General features: G+C 43.0%; 7 protein-coding genes across 7 annotated transcripts; 5 read left to right on the top strand and 2 right to left on the bottom strand.

Annotated features, from left to right (window-relative positions):
- Window positions 1-8,456: 8,456 nt before the first annotated feature.
- Window positions 8,457-9,402, top strand: BO97DRAFT_412959 (proline racemase family protein; the record flags this gene model as incomplete). Its single annotated transcript, XM_025696265.1, has 3 exons — window positions 8,457-8,644; window positions 8,686-9,366; window positions 9,396-9,402. The coding sequence occupies 3 exons, from the start codon at window positions 8,457-8,459 to the stop codon at window positions 9,400-9,402; spliced, it is 876 nt and encodes a 291-aa protein (XP_025553348.1).
- A 173-nt stretch (window positions 9,403-9,575) lies between these two features.
- BO97DRAFT_365996 (SDR family NAD(P)-dependent oxidoreductase) lies at window positions 9,576-10,429 on the top strand. The gene has a single exon (XM_025692602.1). It carries the CDS (start codon window positions 9,622-9,624, stop codon window positions 10,396-10,398), a length of 777 nt encoding a protein of 258 aa, XP_025553347.1. The 5' UTR covers window positions 9,576-9,621; the 3' UTR covers window positions 10,399-10,429.
- Window positions 10,430-10,516: 87 nt separating this feature from the next.
- On the bottom strand, window positions 10,517-12,121 carry BO97DRAFT_448829 (DUF1479 domain-containing protein; the record flags this gene model as incomplete). The annotated part of the gene is made up of 5 exons (XM_025698848.1): window positions 10,517-10,812; window positions 10,865-11,546; window positions 11,686-11,804; window positions 11,854-11,994; window positions 12,088-12,121. The coding sequence occupies 5 exons, from the start codon at window positions 12,119-12,121 to the stop codon at window positions 10,517-10,519; spliced, it is 1,272 nt and encodes a 423-aa protein (XP_025553346.1).
- Window positions 12,122-12,401: 280 nt separating this feature from the next.
- On the top strand, window positions 12,402-13,367 carry BO97DRAFT_448827 (2-deoxyglucose-6-phosphate phosphatase; the record flags this gene model as incomplete). Its single annotated transcript, XM_025698847.1, has 5 exons — window positions 12,402-12,495; window positions 12,576-12,597; window positions 12,651-12,760; window positions 12,838-13,295; window positions 13,362-13,367. The coding sequence occupies 5 exons, from the start codon at window positions 12,402-12,404 to the stop codon at window positions 13,365-13,367; spliced, it is 690 nt and encodes a 229-aa protein (XP_025553345.1).
- Window positions 13,368-13,533: 166 nt separating this feature from the next.
- Window positions 13,534-14,936, bottom strand: BO97DRAFT_423105 (uncharacterized protein; the record flags this gene model as incomplete). The annotated part of the gene is made up of 4 exons (XM_025696856.1): window positions 13,534-13,863; window positions 13,926-14,351; window positions 14,409-14,700; window positions 14,767-14,936. 4 exons carry the CDS (start codon window positions 14,934-14,936, stop codon window positions 13,534-13,536), a joined length of 1,218 nt encoding a protein of 405 aa, XP_025553344.1.
- Window positions 14,937-15,689: 753 nt separating this feature from the next.
- BO97DRAFT_365992 (Zn(II)2Cys6 transcription factor) lies at window positions 15,690-17,952 on the top strand (the record flags this gene model as incomplete). Its single annotated transcript, XM_025692601.1, has 3 exons — window positions 15,690-15,776; window positions 15,853-16,966; window positions 17,062-17,952. The coding sequence occupies 3 exons, from the start codon at window positions 15,690-15,692 to the stop codon at window positions 17,685-17,687; spliced, it is 1,827 nt and encodes a 608-aa protein (XP_025553343.1). The 3' UTR covers window positions 17,688-17,952.
- Window positions 17,953-19,573: 1,621 nt separating this feature from the next.
- BO97DRAFT_341457 (PIG-L family deacetylase) lies at window positions 19,574-20,581 on the top strand (the record flags this gene model as incomplete). Its single annotated transcript, XM_025691641.1, has 3 exons — window positions 19,574-20,062; window positions 20,119-20,186; window positions 20,245-20,581. The coding sequence occupies 3 exons, from the start codon at window positions 19,574-19,576 to the stop codon at window positions 20,579-20,581; spliced, it is 894 nt and encodes a 297-aa protein (XP_025553342.1).
- Window positions 20,582-20,600: the final 19 nt, after the last annotated feature.

The raw sequence follows: 20,600 nt of genomic DNA, 5'->3' as shown, positions 1-20,600 counted from the left end.
GTTATATAAAATTATAAAGAGAACTAAAATATAAGTTATTAAAGCTATTATTAATACTAGACTAATCCTAGTAAAAGTTAATAATAGATTTTATTATTAACTTATCTGAAAGTAAATTATATATAAATCTTCTTATAGTTATAGATAAGTTAATAAAAGAGATAATACTTTATATAATAAAAAAAATTATTACTGAAGCTACAGCTAAGGCCTTAATTAAAATAGTTTTTAGATAATATAATTTTTTGGAAATAATAGTCTTAGATCAGGATATCTAGTTTATAAATTATATATAAAAAAGAGTATATAATCTACTGGAGATTATTAAAAGATTATTTATAATTTATTATTTCTAAACAGATAAAATAACTAAATATATAAATAATACTATTAAAATATATCTAAGGATTTATATAGACTATAATTAAAGAAACTAGATTAATTTATTATTTTTAGTAGAATTATTAATTAATAACTGTACAAGTACAGCTACAGGATTTTTATTATTTTTTTTAAATTATAGCTATAAATTAAATCTAAATAACTAGAAAATAATTTAAAGTACAGATCTAGAAATTATTATCTTAAGCTTTATCTGATAAAAAGATATAATTATATAAAAGATATATAATATCTTAAACTGGGCCTAAAGTATTTTAATTTATATATAATAGAATATTAAAAAGTAGACTAATTAATTTTAATAAGCTGCTCTATTATACTAGAAAAGTAATTAAATATAACTAAATTTATAAAATATCTATATAAATTACCCTAGCAAGAAGCTAGACTGGAAAAATATAAAGTATATAATTCTGGAAAGAATAGGATTATATATTATATAACTTAATATATCTAAGAGTATATATTTTATTTTTTATATTAACCTGCTTCGGCTGGTAGTTAATAATATATTATTATTATAAATATAAGAAGATACTTAACCATTATTTATAATAGTTAATAGTAAAGAAGAGTATAAAGTTAAAGAGATTCTTAATAAATAATATATAATAAAAGGCTGGAAAAGTTAATTATAATATCTTATTAAATAAAAAAGCTATATAAAATCTATCTAGGAGCTAGTTTTAGTACTTAATAATATAGAAATTATTATAAAATAGTAGTTATAGCTTCAGCTAAATCTTAATTAACTACTATATAAATAAGAGTTAAAATTAAAAAAGAACTAATATTAATATTTTTTTTTCTCAGCTCTGGTTTATACAAACCTAAAATAAATATAAAATAAAAAAAAAAAAAAAAAAGAAAAGTTTTTTTTAATTTTTTAAATTAACTAAAGAGAGCTGTGTTTAATTTAATAAAGAGAATTAAGTACTACTATACTAAATTTAGTTTATATATTAAATTTAGTTTATTAATTTTTTAATAATATTATAGAAAAAAGCAGTAATTATTATAGATTTATATTTAGACTTATTTAAATTATAATAATTATAATATATACTATAATTTTTAAATTTATATCTAATACAGGCTCTATTCTACTATCCAGATAATTATATAATTTATTAAAACTTTATTTGATTATTATACTTATAATAATATAGTATTACTAAACTATAGGATATAATTAGAAGATTATTAATATAAAAGAGATACCTAGTATATATTTAATTTTATTAGTATTTTATATAAAAGCACTACTGGACTTTCCTTTTTAAACTATAATAAAAATACTAATTTTTATTTTAAATTTATAGTATAGAAAATACTAAATATATTATTATCCTGGAGTATAGTAAAATTAGTATAAAATCTTATTTTTATATATTATTAGTTATATAGTAATTTAATACTCTGTATTACCAGTACAGGGGTTATAAGTAATTATATATTATATAAGTAGAAAAAGTAAATTATAATTAATAAAAGCAGTAGAGACCTAAGAAGAATTATAACAGATAAAAACTAGTATATTATTTAAGTAATTAAGCTTATCAGCCCCAGTATTAAGAGGAGAAGATATAATATAAATAAGTAAAGAAAATAATAGGAATTATATAAATAAAAAAAAAATAGACTAGTAATAAAAAAAAAGAAAAAGAGATATATAAAAAAAAGAAGAGCTAAGAAGAAAAGAATAATCTTCTTATATAATATTTTATATACTTTATATAAAACTAGTAGCTAAGCTTAACCATATCCCTAGAACTAGTTATATAAATAGTATAAAGAGAAATTCTATTTACCAGAGGATTATTATATTTACTAAAAAGAATTATATAAAGAAAAAAGTTAATAAGTAAAATAAGTCTTGTTTATATAAATATTATCTACTAACTAGTTATAATATTATCTAGAAGAGCTAAAGTATAGAACTGTTATTCTAGATTCTGAATAGCTGTTTATATAAACAGGAGCTGTAGAAGATAATAAGAAGAGAAGAAGAGTTTTTATTATAGAATTAAGACTCTGATATAGAGCTCAGCTTTAGGTACTAGTTAATATCTAAGGTCTTGTATACTATATACTGAACTAGTATTAGTTTAGTATATATATAAAAGAATTTTGTATGAACAGATGAAATAGCTCTCCAGCTATTTCTTCTTATTTAAAAGCATGTTTTGATTAGCACAATCCATCTGTCCCGTAACAGTTTCTATTAGATAAAATTATTAAATAATTATATTTATAAAATAGTAGAGAAGATACTAAATAATAATTTAGTTTATAGAATTTATTAAATAATAATAGTTAATCTCTATATAAAATTACAGAACTACTTTATAGAAAACTTAATATACTTATATAATAACTAATTATCTTTAATCTAAGTAATATAGCCTAGCTGAATACTATTAAAACTAATCTTTAATTTATATATATACTAGTCCTATAGTATTTTTATTAAAATATAATAATTATATATTATAAGCTGCTAAGTTATTTATATTATCTAATTCTAAAAGAATTTATAGGCCGGCTAGTTAAAATTTATCTATAACTAAATATTACTATTATAAAATAGAGAAATAAAAAGAAAGAAGTAAAATCTAAATAAAAAAAATTAAAATTATTTATATAAATATTTTTATTAAGATTATCTAGATTAATAGTATTATCTAAAGATTAATTAATATAACTCTTTTTTTACTACTATAAAGTAATAATCTAGTATAAATATAAGTTTAACTATAGTATCTTTTATATAATTAGAAAATAACTAATCTTAATTATCTAGAAGAAGATTAAAAAATAATTTTCTATATTATATTATTTATATTTAGTCTAACTAAGAATAATTATTATATAGATAAGACTACTTTTATATTTATATATTTAATATTTCTGGTTTAGGAGTTTAATATAGAATTCTAAATAGATTTACTTTAGCTTATTTATAATTTATTTTATAAAAAGATTATTATTTACTATATCCAGAATTATAATTATAAGATTAATAATATATATACTAGTAAACTACTAGAACTACTATTATTTTTTTTATTACTGGAATATAAATCTATATTTAGAACTCTATTATTTATATAATATTTAGATATAACTAATAAAAATAAGAATTTATTATTAAGATTATATATATTTACTAATACTTTTTTAGTCTATATATAACTAAAGTAAATAATATAAGATTTAATTTATTGTAAATTATATAGTTTTAATATAAATAGCTTAACTATAATACTAGATAATATATTAGTTTTTCTAAATTATTCTCTTTATAATTTACTAGAGGCAGAGAATTATCTGTTTAATAATATTATTTAACTTAAACTAAGAAGCAGTAATTAATTTAATTAAATATTTATATAAAATCTTCTTCAGATAAACTATTTACCTAATTATATAAAACTAGAAGTTAATATTCTAGACTTAGTCTATTTAAATAATTTAATTTTTATATTTATTTTACATTTATTTTTATATATAGAGTATAGTATTTATTATATAATTAACTTATTTAATAAGATTTAGTAATAGATTTATTATTTACTGGATATATATATAATAAGATCTAAATTATAATAAAAATAATTATTAATAGCTAATAACTTAATATAATTAATATAACTTAGTTTTATTAATTATATATTTTTAAAAGTAGACTTAACTATACTTAAAGTTCTATATTTATCTATAAATAATTTTTTAGTAATTATATATATTATTAATTATATAAATAATATAATTATATCTTCTATAATTTTAGAAATAATATAAATTATTAGAATAAAAAAATACCAGAAATTAATTTTATTAGCTGATAAAAAAACTTAATATAATTAAAATTAGTAGTAAAGTAATTCTATTAAATTATTTTATTCTGAATTTCTATAATTTAGTAATATAAAATCTGGTATATAAATTACTTAAGATATTAGATAATCTCTTTAGATTAAATATTATATTAATATTATTTACAGATAATTACTAGAAGAATATTAAGTTTTTTAAAAAAAAAGTTCTTTATTATAGTATCTAGGTTAAGAATATATTAAACTAGAAATAAGATTTAAAATTTATTATAAAAAAGAGTTTTTCTAAATATTTTAAAAATATTTTAGTAGAGGAAATTCTAGGGTTAATTATAATTAAAAATTATCTTATTAAAAAAATTTACTAATTTTAAATTAATTCTAAAATATTAAAAATTATCAGGTTCTGCTCTGAAGTAAGATTTATTAAATTTTTTAAATTATTTTTATAGTATTTAAATTTGGTTCTCTGATTTCTTCTCTGGTTAATATTATTTTATATATAACATTAATCTTATTAAACTCTTTTTGTCGGGACAGACAGCTAATTAAAATAAAATAAGAAGTCCTACTCTAATCCCATTCAACCTTTAATGGGATAACCCCTCTGGAATAGGCTTCAGGGCTTCAGGGCCGTTATCTGTAATGTGCAGTGAATATTACACGTCACGTACTGTACGGCCTGTATTCTTTCCGGGTCGCCCCATTTCTTCCACCCGAAACATGAACCTATATATTCTTGTCTGCTAGTCCTTTTCCCTTTGTATTTGTCTTTCACTTTGGCTCGTTCAATGTATCATATTTCCTTGTGCCTCCCAAGACCGCCATGGCATGCTACCCACGAGCTCCTTACCCGGCGATGAGCGGGCTGAATGAGCAAATGATAGGATGGACCCGGGTAGGCAACCTGCCTGCCGTCGCCGCGCTTCTTGAATCTGCTGATTCTGCGAATCTGCCGACGTACGGCGATACGCCCCTTCACATCGCAATCAACAACAACCACCCCAACATTGCTCGCTACTTGATCTCACGCGGACTCGACGTCAATCAGAAAGGCTGTGAGTCGTATGGTGCTGTTTGTCTACCGCCTCTGCACCTAGCTGCTATGGCAAACTCTCCAGAGTTGATAGACCTTCTGCTCGATGCGGGAGCGGACGCCTGCCAAGACGACGTATCAGCCGATGGATTCTGCTGCACGCAATTAGGACAACTAGGTGAGGACGGAAGACCGCATACAGCATTTATGACTGCCGCATATTGGGGCTGTGAGGCCGCCGTGCAACGCTTGATCGACCGGCTGCAGCCCGCAGGCCTTATCGCAGCCGCGGAGTGGCCCGACGCCGTGACTGCCGCCTCGCTTTTTCGTCATCCCAAGACCCTCGCCCGCCTTCTCCGCCACTATCCGTCCCCGGGAGTCCCGCAGGATGTCTTGGATCGAGCTCTCGCCGACGCAGCCGTGAACCAAGAATACGACCCCTACCACGGGATGGGGCCGCGTCTACCAGAGGTGTCATGGCAGAACGGCGTCCAGGTCTTTCGTCTGTTGCTGAAAAATGGCGCTCGCCCAAACTCACATCCCCAAACATCGATTTATCGATCCAGTAATAGCAGTCTGTACCAATCAATCTTTCTGCCTACAATTGACACGTCTATGGGCATGGACATGGTCCAGTTGCTCCTGGATCACTGGGTAGAGCTCCCTGATTGCCGAGCCGCCAGGGACGAGGAAGGCATGAGCCTCTTTTCTCGGGCAGTACGCAACGGCAATCCCGACCTTATTCGCTTCTTCTTTGACCGTGGAGACGTGGATGTTAACGAACAGATCCAGCCTACATGGAACTGGTCGGGCGGGACCCCACTTCATCTCGCTGCAGGCAATGGGCGTCTAGAGACGGTTCAATTTTTATTAAACCACGGAGCGAACCCTCTCGCCATGGATCAAAATGGGTGGCTGCCGCTGCACCGGGCCTGTGAAGGTCGCCATGTCGAGGTGATCAGGCTGCTCTGGCCTCTAAGCGAAAAATTTGCGAACGACCTAGCGAATTACCGCACCGCAGACGGAACGACTGCGTTCCACCTTGCTGAATGCTGGCGGAGTAGTGTCTATGAAGAGGAGGCCGAAGTCGAAGTGGTTAGTCTGCGTCTATTGCACTTCTTCGAACAAAAGGGAGCCGACCTAAGTAGCCTCGATCAGAGCGGACGCAGCCTCCTCCATCATACTCTGCCTCGTAACCAAGAAAACCTCCGATGGTTCTGTCGCCTTATGACCGAAGGAGCGCAGCTCCGACCTAATGCACAGGGGCAGACAGAGCTCCACCTTGCTGTTTCCTTCATGCACTGTTACCAGGGTTGTGTCGACTTTCTGCTCGCCCACGGGGCCGAGAAGGATATCAACGCACAAGATAGAAAAGGGCGCACCCCCCTATACATGTACATTGAAACCCACTACCACAACCCCGCCAGTCAACTTGGGGGCCACATACGAGCCGAACATATTCAACTTTTGCTTCAGGCCGGGGCTGATCCGGACATTCGCGCGGCATCTGGCCAGTCGGCCAAGGAGTTAGCCACATCAAAGGGTTTCATCTATGATCTTGAGGTTGGGTCTGCAGTCTTAGACGCAGGGGGAGAAATGAAATGAAGAATGAATCCAGACACGTGAGATCTCTTACGTCAGAAGTGCTGTCATTCAAATTGATTGTGAGAGTGACGACTCAAAAGTTCACTTTCATCAAATGGGGTTCCTACGCAATGAGAAAGATGTTAGAGTATGACAGAATGTCTGTTGAAAGGATTAGTTTAATTCAATGTCCGCCGGTCCGCCGTACCGGCCAGTCTGGATCTGGAATGGTCTCTACTAGGTAAATCTTCCCGTCTGACATGATCAGCTAGAATTAATTTGTGACTCACGCCTAGTCTTGTACTCTCACGTCATCCGGTGTTGGGATGGGCCGATACAACACTATAAGATGTCCTCATCCGTAGCAAATCCCATCCCATAGTTACGCAAACATTTCTACTCAACCCAACACCGCCTTAATTACCCATATCTCCCTTCATAACCCCGCCCACTTCAGTATCTAGTACTCCCAAATACTTCACCGCTTGGTACTTCCGGAGTACTGGAATATTACTACTAGCTCCAGGGTACTTAAACTAGAATATAGATAGAAGAACTGTATAACTATTTTTACCTCAGCTATAGGCAAGTAGAGAAAAGTAGTAGTAGTTAATCCGGCAGAATTAGATTATAGTAAATCTTTTAGCCCTTCTGATCTTGCTGCTTATATTTACAGTTTATATGAAATACAGACCGACTAACAGCTCCTGCAGATACCCCATATATTCTTAAATAAGCACAAGGTTATATTTCGCAAGGCCCTCAGGGTAATCGGACTACTTAGATCAAACAATCTTCAATAAATTACCTTCCTCTCTACTCCCTTACCCTTCTCACCCTCCGCCAGCAAAAGTAAGGCCTTTAATACAACAGTTCTTATTTACTCCCTTCAATGCTTTGTCTTCTCCTCACTTATTTTTTTATCTTCTATACTCTTAAACAGCACAGCAAGCGTCTTCTTCTTACTAAGTAGTTATTAGTAGCAATAGATTACTCTACCTAACCTTATATATTAGCAGTGCTCACCCAGGCAGCACTGGAGTGCCTTAAACCCATCAGCAACTTAAATATGTATATAATACTGGAGCCAAAACAGTTTACTGAGCTGGCACTGGCCGCCAGGTAGCAGCTAAAGAATAAAAGCCGCGTGCCAGGTGGAAAGGGGTTGTTAAATAGATAATAAAAAGTCTCTACTTATCTGTCTTTCTCTCTTAATAAGAAAGTTAAGAAAAAGGTAAGCAATAAGAAGAAACACGCGGTGGTTCTTACGTTACAAAATGCGTGTAAGGCGAGTTTGGAGAATATACAGGGGGCCCGGAACGGAGTTAGGGCTTTGAATGTTTAGATGGCTAGTTTCGTCTATTCAGGCAATTTGAGCACGTCCTAGCTCTCTTCTGAGTACACTCTAATTGAACAAGTACACCTACAGCTGTTTGAAGATTGATTCATCAATAAGAATGTGGAGGACAACTTGGACCACTTCTGTGGTAGGGCTTCAGTCATAATCCCCTGACATGTAGCGAAAGTCATTGAGCGTTATATGATCGACACCCTCCTCCGCGCTCAGCAGGATAAGTCAACAACCATCTTCCAAAATGCATTTCAAACGTACCATCAGCATTGTCGATTGCCATTGTGCCGGCGAAGTTGATGATGTCATTGTCGGTGGCGTGCTTGACCCATCCGGGTGTGCTACCATGTACGACAAGTTGGTCCATTTCCGCGATAAGGCGGACCATATTCGCCAGCTGCTGCTCATTGAGCCCCGGGGTCGCCCGGCCATGTGCATGAATCTCGTTCTTCCACCTTGCAACCCAAGGGCAGATGCAGGCTTTTTGATCATGGAAAGCGAGGAATACCCACCCATGTCCGGGGGAACATCATTTGCACTGCGACGATGCTGTTGGATACTGGAATGGTGGAAATGAGGAAGCCAGTGATCGAACTCTTGCTGGATACCGCAGCAGGGCCGGTTTCTATTACCGTCGACTGTGAGAATGAGAAATGCACAGCGGTCGCGTTTCACAGTGTTCCATCATTTGTGTTCGTTCTCGACCACCCGGCGGAGGTTCCGGGACTAGGGACTGTGTCAGTTGATATTGCCTGGGGTGGGATGATCTATGCCATTGTCGACGCCACGAAACTTGGAGTGAAGATTGAGAACCGCAACGGACCGAAACTCATCAAGATTGGCGAGCGAATCAAACAGGTTGTGCAGCAGAGTGCCTACGTACCTGTGCACCCTGAGAACTCGAAGATTCGAGGTGTCAGTATCCTGGAGTTCACCGAACCTTTGACCCTTTCCTCGACGGCCGAATTCACAGCAGTCAACACAGTGGTTGTGTCGCCTGGACGATTCGACCGATGTCCCTGCGGGACGGGAAGCTCGGCTCGAATGGCGGTGCTTCATGCTCAAGGCCAATTGAAGGTTGGGGAGCGATTCCAGCATCGGAGTATTATTGGGAGCAGTTTTGAGTGTTGCATTGAAGGAACCACCCAAGTGGGGTGGGTACTGTACTACTATACTACTGCAGTTCTTAGCGGGATGCAGTAGCGAGGGTTAGTCTATCCGTCCCCCTCACTTATTACCCCGCAGTACAACGCTGTCTGTTGTGCTAGCCCTAATAAGATAGAGGCAATAAGTCATGGAAGTGGCCCGTGTTAAGGTAGCTCGATCTTTAAAAAAGCCCCTTCACTCTTCTTATTCCGTTCCGTTCTTCTTCATCTCGTTCTTTCTATCCTTACTGTATCTTGGCCAAAATGACAACAAAATCCCTTCATGGTAAGAATGCTATTATCACCGGCGCCTCCCGCGGAATTGGCCGAGGAATTGCATACGAACTCGCATCTCGTGGCGCCAATCTCCTCCTCACGTATCAGAACGCCCGTACGCAAGCGGATGCGGTGGTTTCGGATCTTATCCAGCGCCACGGAGTGGACGTCTTTGCCGTCCAAGCTCAAGGAAGCGACATCGACGCGCCTCGGCGCATTGTCCAAGCAGCCGCCGAACGTTGGGGCGGAATCATCGATATCATTGTCAACAATGCTGGAGCCAGGGAAGACTATCCATTCGAAGATATGACCCACGAGGTTTGGGAGGCGCAGATTGCAACAAATCTACGCTTCCCTATCTTCTTAATCAGAGAAGCAGCACCGTACTTCGGCAAGGCTCCGCGGATTGTCAACTTCTCCAGCAGCTACGCGCGAGACGGCCATCCGGGATGTGCAGCATACGTGGCTTGTAAGGGAGCTATAGAGAGCGTGACACGGTCGCTGGCCAAGGAATTGGGTCATCGATACAACGCGACCGTGAACAGCGTCAGTCCGGGCCCGGTCAACACGGAATTATGGAAACGAAGCATCGAGGACTCAGAGATTCGTCAAGAATGGGATCAGATTGTGAAGAATACGCCCGCGGCCCCTAGAGTAGCAGAGGTCGACGACATTGCACAGATTGTGGCATTTCTCGTCGAAGAAACCAGTCGATGGGTTACAGGAAGTGTTGTAAACGCGAATGGGGGCTTACTTTTTAACTGAGCAAAAAGGATGATGACACAATAGTATTATTTTGAGTCTTTCGTTGTTCAGGAAGCAAGTGTCGATTATCTGATCGCCAGACATCGGTCTCAAACGTCCATAATTTCGTTGGCCCTCTTCAACACAGTCCGTTGTCTGGCTTAAGGTTTTTCTCCTCAAGATCCCATTTCTCAAGCCCCAGAGACCTTAAACCCAGTTCATGTGTAAGCCGAGTGAGGTCATCTTTAGTTGTGCGGCCGATATGCCCACTTTCACCCACAACCCCAGGAAAGTCGGGTGGTGGCACACCATTCGAGAAGTCTTCTCTCTGGCGGCGGACATATTGCGCATTGTCCTCCGTGATAGGACAGGCGGGGATGTACAGCACACTGCTCTCTCCACGACCTTGGTGGACCTTGTCGACAGAATGAATAGCTAATCCGAGTCAGGAGAGTCATGCAGAGAAGTCAATGTGGACGGAACATACTATCACAGTGCCAGGCAACATAGTCGCCCGGAGCAATCCTGGGTATATGCACCATGGTCTGGTCCAGTCGCAAGTGGGGGTGCCAAATATCGGTCAGATCCTGCGAGTAGCCCGGCGTGTCGCCTTCCATTTTGCTGGACAATGACGCCTCAAGACGCCAGTTCGTCGGGTCGAGGTAGGTATCCATGGCCAGTCGTGAGCAGTTACCAGCTGGGGCAGGCGCGATTGGCTCGAAGAACGGGCGCAACAAGTAGTATGCAGTAGCCATGGACAACAGGGGTTTGACAAGCAGGGTTCCCTCGCGGGGACCAGTGTGCGACATGCCCAACCAGCCCTGGAACATCCGGAACATGGAACACGCCCCGGCCCCGTTATACAAGTCCACCACCGCCGGAACTCGACAGCCAGCTTCCCAGGGGTCGTACTCTTCCCACCGTCCCTCCCAAATACATTGGTAGACCTGTCCTAGTCCGTATCCGTTGTCTTCCCAGCGCTCGACGCTGCCGCCGTCCACATGAGGTCCCAAGGCGAACCCCGCATCACCTGGCTGGCGAATGCGCAGGCGGTCTGCGTATGTCAAGGGATGAATGGGGGATATGAGGGCATCCTCGGCGGGCGAGTGCCAGAAGCTCATGAGGAATTTCTGGGTCTGCAGCATGTGGGGATGTAGACGAGCACGCATCTGAGGATGGGACCAGTATGATTAAACACCTGCGGATCATGAGAGGGAAAGGCTACGGCGCGTCCTGTCAGAAACAATAGATTTCTGTTATCGCTTGAGAAGGGCTTCTCATACCTCGCGCCTGAGGATTGGCGCGCACGTATGCCTCAAACTCCTCTTTGTAGGCGCGGGCCTCGCCCTCCGGAATGACACCTCGCACCACGGCAACACCACGCTTACGGAGTTCGTCCTGGAACCTTGACGGTGCAGCTTGAATGTCTTAAGTCAATGGAGGGGATGATATCCGAGCCTTTCTGTGCGATGATACCCACCTCATCACGCAGTGTGCACAAGAGTCGATCCCAGCTTTTTTTCACCTGATCTTCGTGTCCAGCAATTAGACGCCGCTTCTGAGCGGCGAATATAGGCGGCAGTGCTTTCTCCTTTGCCCCAGAGAGAGAAACAAATACTCAAGAGATATCGCTTCCTTTGCGAGGGGTCTGTGTCGGAGTGGCCAGCTGGCGATGTGTTTGGGGTTTGGGGAGGATGCGCAGAGCCGGACGGAGGCTCGCGGTCTGAACTTGTGAGATATGCATGATGCAGAGATTTGATTTCAAACAGAGTTGATTGTCGCCTTGTTCGGGTTTCTGTCTGCGGCTTAAAGAAGATTCATAAGGGCTCTTATACATCACGCGCCTGTAAGTGTCGGCCGGGCATGCAGGCGGGTGGATTTCCTCATGCGGTAACCTACCGCCTGCCAGCCCTGAGCGTCGCCACTTGACCCCCTATCCCTCATAAATAAATCCCTCTTATGCATTTGCAAGTATCCAACCGTGACAAAACTTGCAGTTTCAACAGAATAAACAAATTTACATCATGGCCCAATCTCTGTCTGCCGGCCGGACCGAGCGGCATGCTTTTGCCCAGGTTCTGCTCGACTTTGATGGAACAATCATCGATTCGACCGAAGGTAAGCCCGACGAACCCCTCCCCCACCCCCTTTCTTCCCCCCAAGGATTAAGTAAATATGTGGCTGATATTGTTCCACAGCAATTGTTGAAATTTGGAAAAGGTTTGTCTTCTTCTCATGCACTACTCGCATCCTACTGAATGTATGATGTCCAGAGTCGCCGCCGAACTGGGGTTGGACTATCGCGACATCCTCCGTGCCTCCCATGGCAGGCGAAGCATTGACGTGCTCAAAGAACTGGAACCCACTAAAGCCAACTGGGAATGTATATCTATGCGGTCAAACTCCTCCTCTTTGTCTTGCTCCCGTCCGTCGAAGTTACTAGCACTAATGTACACTCAGATGTGAGCGCCATGGAGGTCAGAATCCCCCTTCTCTCCTCCATGTCTGCAGTGGAGATTGCAGGAGCGCGGCAGCTGCTGAAGCAACTAAACCACTACTCCATTCCACATGCTATTGTCACTTCGGGCAGTAAGGCATTACTCGATGCCTGGTTGACCATCCTTCAACTTCCGCGGGCGATGAAGGCCACAACAGCCGAAGATGTTAAAGTTGGCAAGCCGGATCCTGAAGGGTATCGTGAGGCCAAGGAGCGATTGCTTCAACATCGCGCCGGGGAAGGAGAGATTCTGGTGATGGAGGACGCCCCTGCGGGCGTTAAAGCTGGGAAAGCAGCCGGATGCAAGGTGTTGGCAGTGACAACTACGCATACGGTGCAGCAGTTGGAAGAGGCCGGTGCAGGTTGGGTTGTTAAGGATCATCGGTTTGTTGGGTTTGAGGCTCCGGCTGGGCTTGGTGATGTGTGTATGACTTTTCATAACCTTTTGTAAAGACCCTGTTGTCTAAAATGTTATATGTTCCACTAGTTATGATGTTTCAATCCATGTTATCACAAGTTCCAAGGAGTATTCATGCAGATCAGTTGACTATTACTCTGTGTCATATAACGATCTGTTGGGTACCTATATTAGAACAACGAGAGTGATCTCCGCGATCCCAGGCCTCACACACCGTTTGGCCCAAGGCAAGGCTCAGTAGTCATGATATGTACGGCGGGGGCAAATTGCTGACGAGAAATGGCGCTTCTCGGATATCAGCGTCGTAGCCCAGCGTCCGACTTAGACTTGTTGCGTTGTCCCATTCCCCGTCTCGTTGTGGCTGCATCTCAGATGGCGAAGAACATCTTGTATAAAGGGGCGAGCTTAGGACTGATAGCCTGTCGATAAGGTCGTTATCGGTGACTAAGGTGTCTTCTTCGTGCTTGCCATACACCGGGGGAATAATATGCCGAGCATACAAGGTCGATGTTCTCAATTGATTGACATCAACTCGGTACATATGAATCGCAACGGGGATCGAGGCGCGCACCTAGAAAAAACAACGTCAGTTATGATATTCCTCATTCAACGCATAGTCCGCCTCCTTCTTACAGCCGATATGTGCCCATCTGCGTTGATGATTCTGAGCGTAAAAACGACCTTGTGGGTAATGTCAAAGTGCGAAGACTGCACATCCTGGGCACAAGCGAGGACGGATCTCGGCAGTGGGACTAGCAGAGAGAACTCATATCCGTTGTCGTGATCGAATGTTGCGATGGCCATGTCTTTTGCCGACGAGAACCACTTTTCGCACACCACTCTACAGCGGTTGACTGGTCTCATGAATCGCCCATTGTAGGACGAAATTGGCGCGAACCCATGCGTCTCGACGACCTCAATGCCAATGCTCTCGACCTGAAGACCATCGGCTAAAGGAACAAGGTGCAAACGAGGACAAATATGTGATCCGAATGGTACCCAGCTACTGGTCAAGTTAAGGAAATATCGAATTTTTCCAGGCCACTCATTCTCAAATGACTGCCAGGTAGCAAGATCAGTATTTATGTTTGACGTTGTTGAGGGCGAGCAGCGTACCGGCGGCGGGAAGGCGGACTCCCACCCTGTCAAAGGGGGGTTCCGGTATATTTTGATCCTCTCGCGACATGTAAGATCCTTTGTGAACCTTTTTAGCACGCGGCCAGTCAGCAAGTAGGTCACTGAATAGCCTTCAACCGCCTCAACCGTCTCTCGCATGTGTTCCCCCAGGTCCAGAGCAATATTGAGGGGGATTTCATGTCTCCCAGGGCCGTAGATCAAGGTCTGGAACATCGAAGCCTCTGCTAATCGCCAACTGCTTTGGTAGATAACGGACTCCAAGCTTCCCCATCTGGAATCGGAATAATTAACGCAGGCTCGCATTTCATGACCTGGACTTTCCTCGCCTGAAACCCACTTTCGTTTCATGACCCCCTTAAGCTGGACCTCGATCGCTGCGATCTTAGTTGGCTGAACAAGGCTCATGACCAGTGTGCCGGCGATGCGAGGACTTTCCTCTCCCAAGCTGCCAGCAGGGTGCAAAAAGACCTGGTCACTTCCAGAACTATAGTGCATGTATAGTACCATATGGTTAGTCACATATTCACTGGTCAGGATAACAGTACCTACCTAAGTTCAAAGTGCAAATTTACAACCGTGATCCGCCATTAATATGGATCAAAGATGCTGCTCTACACTATTGCCTATCGTTGCCAGCTGGGATGACCATGTATGAACTTATCAACTCAGCGTTCAAGTTCTCTTGCTATATGCCTGCCACCGAGCTGACGCAGCGGAAGATGTGCTGAATTTGTCACATCCGCCTCAGGCCTCTAACACTTAGACACTTGATTGTAAAACTGCTATACATGAACTAACATATAACATGGATCATTTATGCATAGTAGATTCTGAGTTTCTGTCGGAAGAGGGGAAGCGTCAGGGCTGCTGATTAGCCACGACCTGCCGGAGGTGCAGAGGTGGGAAACGGGTGTTTTCTAATCAGGTAATCTGGCCGCAAAGAGCGGTACGTCTCAGAATGGTAATCGTTCCGCCGCGTGGCACCTAGCGATCTGAAAGGTTCCCGACCAGACAGGCGGATGCGCTATTACTCATACTATTTTATCCATTTCGCCTCTTCTCACGTGAAGTTTACCACCTCCAGATGCTACATGCATCGAGGTCTCAATACTAACCCATCAACTCACTCGATGTACGTGGCATTGATTGACTCCTAAGGGAATCGGCTGGGCTGACTTACTGCTCACCGATATGCAGGTTTACACGAGAACCTTTCTCGCGACTCCCACCCCGACCCCGACTCCAACCCCGAACTCAGCGATGGAGCTCACCTGGCTGGTAGACAGCCCACAGACTCGGTCTCGCAAAAGAGCTTTAAGAGCCTGCGACCGTTGTCAACGGCGAAAGGTGCGTACTTCCATCTTTTATGCCGGATACGGTAGCCAAGTAATCCACTAACGTTGCATCTATCTGTCGCGGAAAGAAACGCTGTCATCATATTCTTATGCAGCTAAACCCCACTCGTGTACGTCGAAGGCGACTTGCGGTTGATCTGGTAGATGGGCAAAGTCAATCTCGCCCTGGGATCTCCACGGATAAGCCACTAGGCACGAGCGTGCCCGGCCGCTTTGTTGGTGAGATGAACCCTGAGGTCGCCATTCGAGAAAGGCTGGCGGTGGGTGCCGGTTCCGCTTCACTCCGCAACCGCGTGGGGCTCTGGATTCCATTCTCCGCCGTGGAGACAGGGCGGCCATACCTGGAAGATGTTGCCAATGTCGACCAACGGCCCTTCACCCACCAGGTCATCGAGGCCGGGTATACATACCCGCCGCAGGAGTTCGAGGGCTTGATTCGACGACGGCACGAGTCTGCACTCCAAGCCTCGAGGCCACTGCCTGCATCTACCCGTGCCCTGTTGTTTGCCATTTATTTCTCCCAGGTTCACCATATCTTGCCCACTGTCGAGCCGGACGTCCCCGTTACCTCCCCATTCCTCGAGCGGGCCATCTGTCTCGTGGCCGCCAAGGCGCGAGCCGCAGCCCCACATCTCTATCTATGCGACAACGGCGCATTGGCCTCACCTCGCGACTTCTGCTCACAAATTTACACCGGACTCAAAGACGCGATCTTCGAAGGGTTGAAGCGGGATCGCATCACCCGGATCCGAGTGCTCGCCTTGATGGCGTTGCATTGCGAGGACTCGGAAGGCTCCGAAGCAGCGTCCATGCATCTATCGCAGGCCATCCACCTAGCCCAGACAATCGGTTTGCACCTCAAGCAGCCGAGTAATAGCGACAGGTCGTGTCCTCACTTGTTCTGGAGTTTATGGGCCTTGGACAAGCTCCTGGTTTCGATGTTCGGTCGGCCTGCGTTGATCATAGATCATGATGTCAGTGCGGAGAGACCCGGCAAATTGATGGACTCGGCCAAGGCCTTCAAGGGCGCGTTCGAGATCTGGTTCTCAATCTCACAGCTGCTCTTGGATGCCATTCGTCTCTATCGGCCGGGCACCGAGACTACCGTCGACCTGGGGATCTTCCCGAGCTTCGAGGAAGTCGTCGGGTCTAAGGTCGAGAGCCTGGATTTTGCCACCCTCGGTATGTCTCGTTCATGACTACGGTGGACTCGATGTGTTCACTCGTGGCAAATCAAACCATATCTCACAGACCATACCAAGCTGACTCTTTGCCAGCGTTCCTGGAACTCTCTTACCATGCAGTAGGGATTGTCTTTCACAGAACAATTGACTCAACCGTATCTGAGCAGAGCAATTCAGCACAGATCCAGCGGGGCCTAGCGGCCACGTGTATACAGTCCATTGTGGCCAAGAAATGTACCCATGACCTTCCGCCGCTGCCTATTATCTCATATGCAGTCTCACTGTCAATGAGCGTCTCCTATCGGCACTACCGGTCCAGCAATCTCATCACGCACCGAAGACGAGCTGCGACAGACATCGAAACCTGTTGTACTTTGCTCGAGGGCTTGAGTGTCTCGTGGTACTCTGCCGAAGCGATGGCCCGATTGGGCCGTAAGGCTCTCCAGCAAATCCGCGAGAGTGATCCGGGCTTGAATAGGGATACAGTACCTACCTTACCCTCTGTACAAACAACTCAAAATAAGCGTGGTCAAGCGGCTCCCATACCATCTAGAGGCGGAGAGGGTAGTCTGTCGATAGACGCGACTTGTGTACCCTTTGCACAGCATTCCGTCGATTATCCTCATGGAGGGGACCAAGGTTTGGCGTTCGGTGATATGGCTGATCTTGATATCGCATTCGACGATTTCTTGGATCTTTCACTGCCAACCAATTTTTGATCTGTCTCGTGTCTTTTCGGGCGTGGAGTCGAGTCCCAACGAGTAGCATACAAACCAGCTTGTCAAAGCTGTCCGGCTCAATAAATGAGCAAGCGAGGTCTACTTAGTGGAATAAGAGGTCCTGCTTCAGCACAGACAATGCATAACATTCGCAGACTTAGGCTACAGTTCCCTCACTGCGAGTTGCGATGGTCACTGATCTGTATTCCCAGATCTTTTCCCAGAGGTGCCAGTCTCGCTTTTAGCTTTTTTACTATACATGGACGCCAATGATGGAAGAGGAAATTGGCAAAGGATAAAGATCCTGAATGATGGAAGCCCTGGTGCTGTACCTGAGAGCATTGCTAGGCTGCTAATTTGCCCTTCATCACCCATTTAAGTTTGTGTCCTGTGGCGGAACTACACACCATTCAAACGCCAAAGCTGACTGTATCTCAACCTAAATGGCAACGATCGCATAGGCAGCGACGAAACGTCTAGCTACAATCTGGCTGACACCGTAGGAGTCTCCTTCAACAGCCGCACAGGATCCCGAACAGCGCCCTGGCCTCGCTCGATAGCTCCATCAATAAAACCTCGCCAACCATCCATCCGCCCAGTCCGCGTTTGCGAAAGTAATGTGTCCGTGCGGTTTGTGAAGCCCTTGCAGATGAGCCGATGGACAGTTGGGGCCCCAGCAGGCGCACACGCCTTGGCACTCGGGTCGGGCATCCAGTCACAAGTCACGTACGCCTCGACGGTAACATCGGGCTTGATGTCTCGCTTGAGCCTCTGCATGATGTACTCACTGTCCGTCTTCTGGGTCAAGTGCCCGTTGTAACCGAAACCTACTAAATCCTAGAAAAAGAAGAAATCGAACTTTTTATCATTACTAGAATAACTTAACATCTACCTTAAAATACTTTCTTATCTCCAAATTAGATTACTTAATATCCTATTTTAATATAAGAAGTAAATTTTATTTCCAGACATAATATATCTTAGATTTAGATTAGATATAAATCTTATTCTTAGTTACATAATAATCACGTATATTTAATATGAGAAGAGAATGTATTTACTTGGCTGAAATTTGTATATAGATAGTCTAGAAGTCCATAGAAATCTTAGCCTGTTACTGTTAGAAGACCCCTCAACTGAAACTATTCCATTGGGGTTGTCGGATTAGGGGATTATTGTTTCAGTATATGGGGCTTATATGAAGGTTTGTACTAATCAGCAATAAAGGGCTGTGTAATGAATATACAAAAGATATATATATTTAACAAGATAAGCTGAGAATAATACATATATGTATAGAATGTCAGAATCGATATAGACGCTGTCAAGATACCAGAACACAAGCAGATTCTACCCGCGTACACCTAAAACAACCAAGAGCACATTCTTCTGGCCGGTATAGCTAACGATGCCTCGCTTGATATATGTTATATGGTATCTCGATTACCGTCGAAATGATCTCACTCGGATTTACACGACGTAACGTTGACATGACCCGTGACGACTGACTGGGTCGTTTCTAGCATCCCTCGAAGTCCATGTGGATGCAGTTGATATTGTCTTGCACGGAACGATAGAGGGAGTAGGAGCCGTGATAGGACATACTTCGAGGCAGATACCTACCAGTTCTGCTACACCATAAATGACTTAGGAGCGTCGGTGTTTGCAGGCCGCAACTCCGATCCGCGACTTGGCGTAATTCATGCCTCAGGCAGAGATATAGCACTTGATCTTTACTGCCACAGCCTTCTCTCCCGACCTTCCTCGTCTTCTTCCGACTACTCTTATTCTCTTATTCTTTCCCTCTCCTTCGCTCTTCTCCGTTAATCATTTCTTGCCTTTAGGTTTTTTTGCCTCTCTGCTTTCGGCTTCTTCTCACCTCTGCTATGGCACAACTTGCCCCCGTGCTCCGACGTTTTCGTCGACCTCTGCGACGAGGCCCTCTACCCCGTCTGGTCGCCAGTGTTATTGTGGCGCTGGTCTCGGCGGCACTGGGGTTGTATTTGTTGCTGGCCTACCCGCTGGCCGACGATCCGCGACTGGTGCCGCATAACCTGCAGCGCGCCCGCCATGTGCTGCTGGTGACTGCCCACCCCGACGATGAGACTCTGTTCTTCAGTCCAACTATTCTCTATCACCGTCGGGCTCCCGATGTCACTCGAGCTTTGTTGGTCCTCTCTTCCGGGAACTACAATGGCCTGGGGGACCTTCGCCAGGACGAAATTCACCACAGTTGCGATCGGCTGGGCATCGCACCCGACCGCTGTGTCGTCCTCGACCGCAGTGAGCTGCAGGATAATCCCACTACCTGGTGGGACGAAGAGCTCATCCGCGACCTGGTCGCCCACTACGTTGAGCGCTGGAAAATCGACTTGGTGGGTACACTCACCCTACTGTGTGCATTGTCCCCAGCGAACTGACCAGCGCGCAGCTGTACACTTTCGATGATGGCGGTGTTTCCGGGCACATCAACCACCGCGCGGTAAGCGCAGGCGTCCGGTAAGCCCCCAGTTTTCCTTTCCTCCGACGCTTCACTAATGCCGTGGGGGTGGAAAAGCAAATACGTTCAAAGTTCGCCACAGGCCCCGCCCGCCTATTCGCTGCAGAGCACATTCCTACTCCGCAAGTACTCCTCGTTGGTGGACTTGCTGCGTACTGCACTGCCTTTTTCCGGTCGCATTCTGCGGGCACTCATGATCACGCCCCCGAATGACCCCAGTCTGGTCCATCTTGACCGATATCAGGACTCGGCCTTGCTGGTCAGCTCGTGGGAAACTTACCGGGTCGCTCGGTCAGCTTTCAGCCAGCACGAGAGTCAGTATTCCTGGGATCGCGTGTTGTACCTCGTCATGAGCCGGTATATGTGGTTCAATAATCTGGTTCGAGTGGCTTAAGCACGCTTGTCCGCGTGAT

Source organism: Aspergillus homomorphus (genome assembly GCF_003184865.1).
Source record: "Aspergillus homomorphus CBS 101889 unplaced genomic scaffold BO97scaffold_10, whole genome shotgun sequence".
Classification (NCBI taxonomy): domain Eukaryota; kingdom Fungi; phylum Ascomycota; class Eurotiomycetes; order Eurotiales; family Aspergillaceae; genus Aspergillus; species Aspergillus homomorphus.
Note: the sequence above shows the minus strand (reverse complement) of the source record. Positions and strands in the feature narration are given on the sequence as shown.

Coding starts and splice junctions, on each gene's coding strand:
- BO97DRAFT_365996 (XM_025692602.1), top strand. CDS start 9,622: ATGACAACAAAATCCCTTCATGGTAAGAATGCTATTATCACCGGCGCC.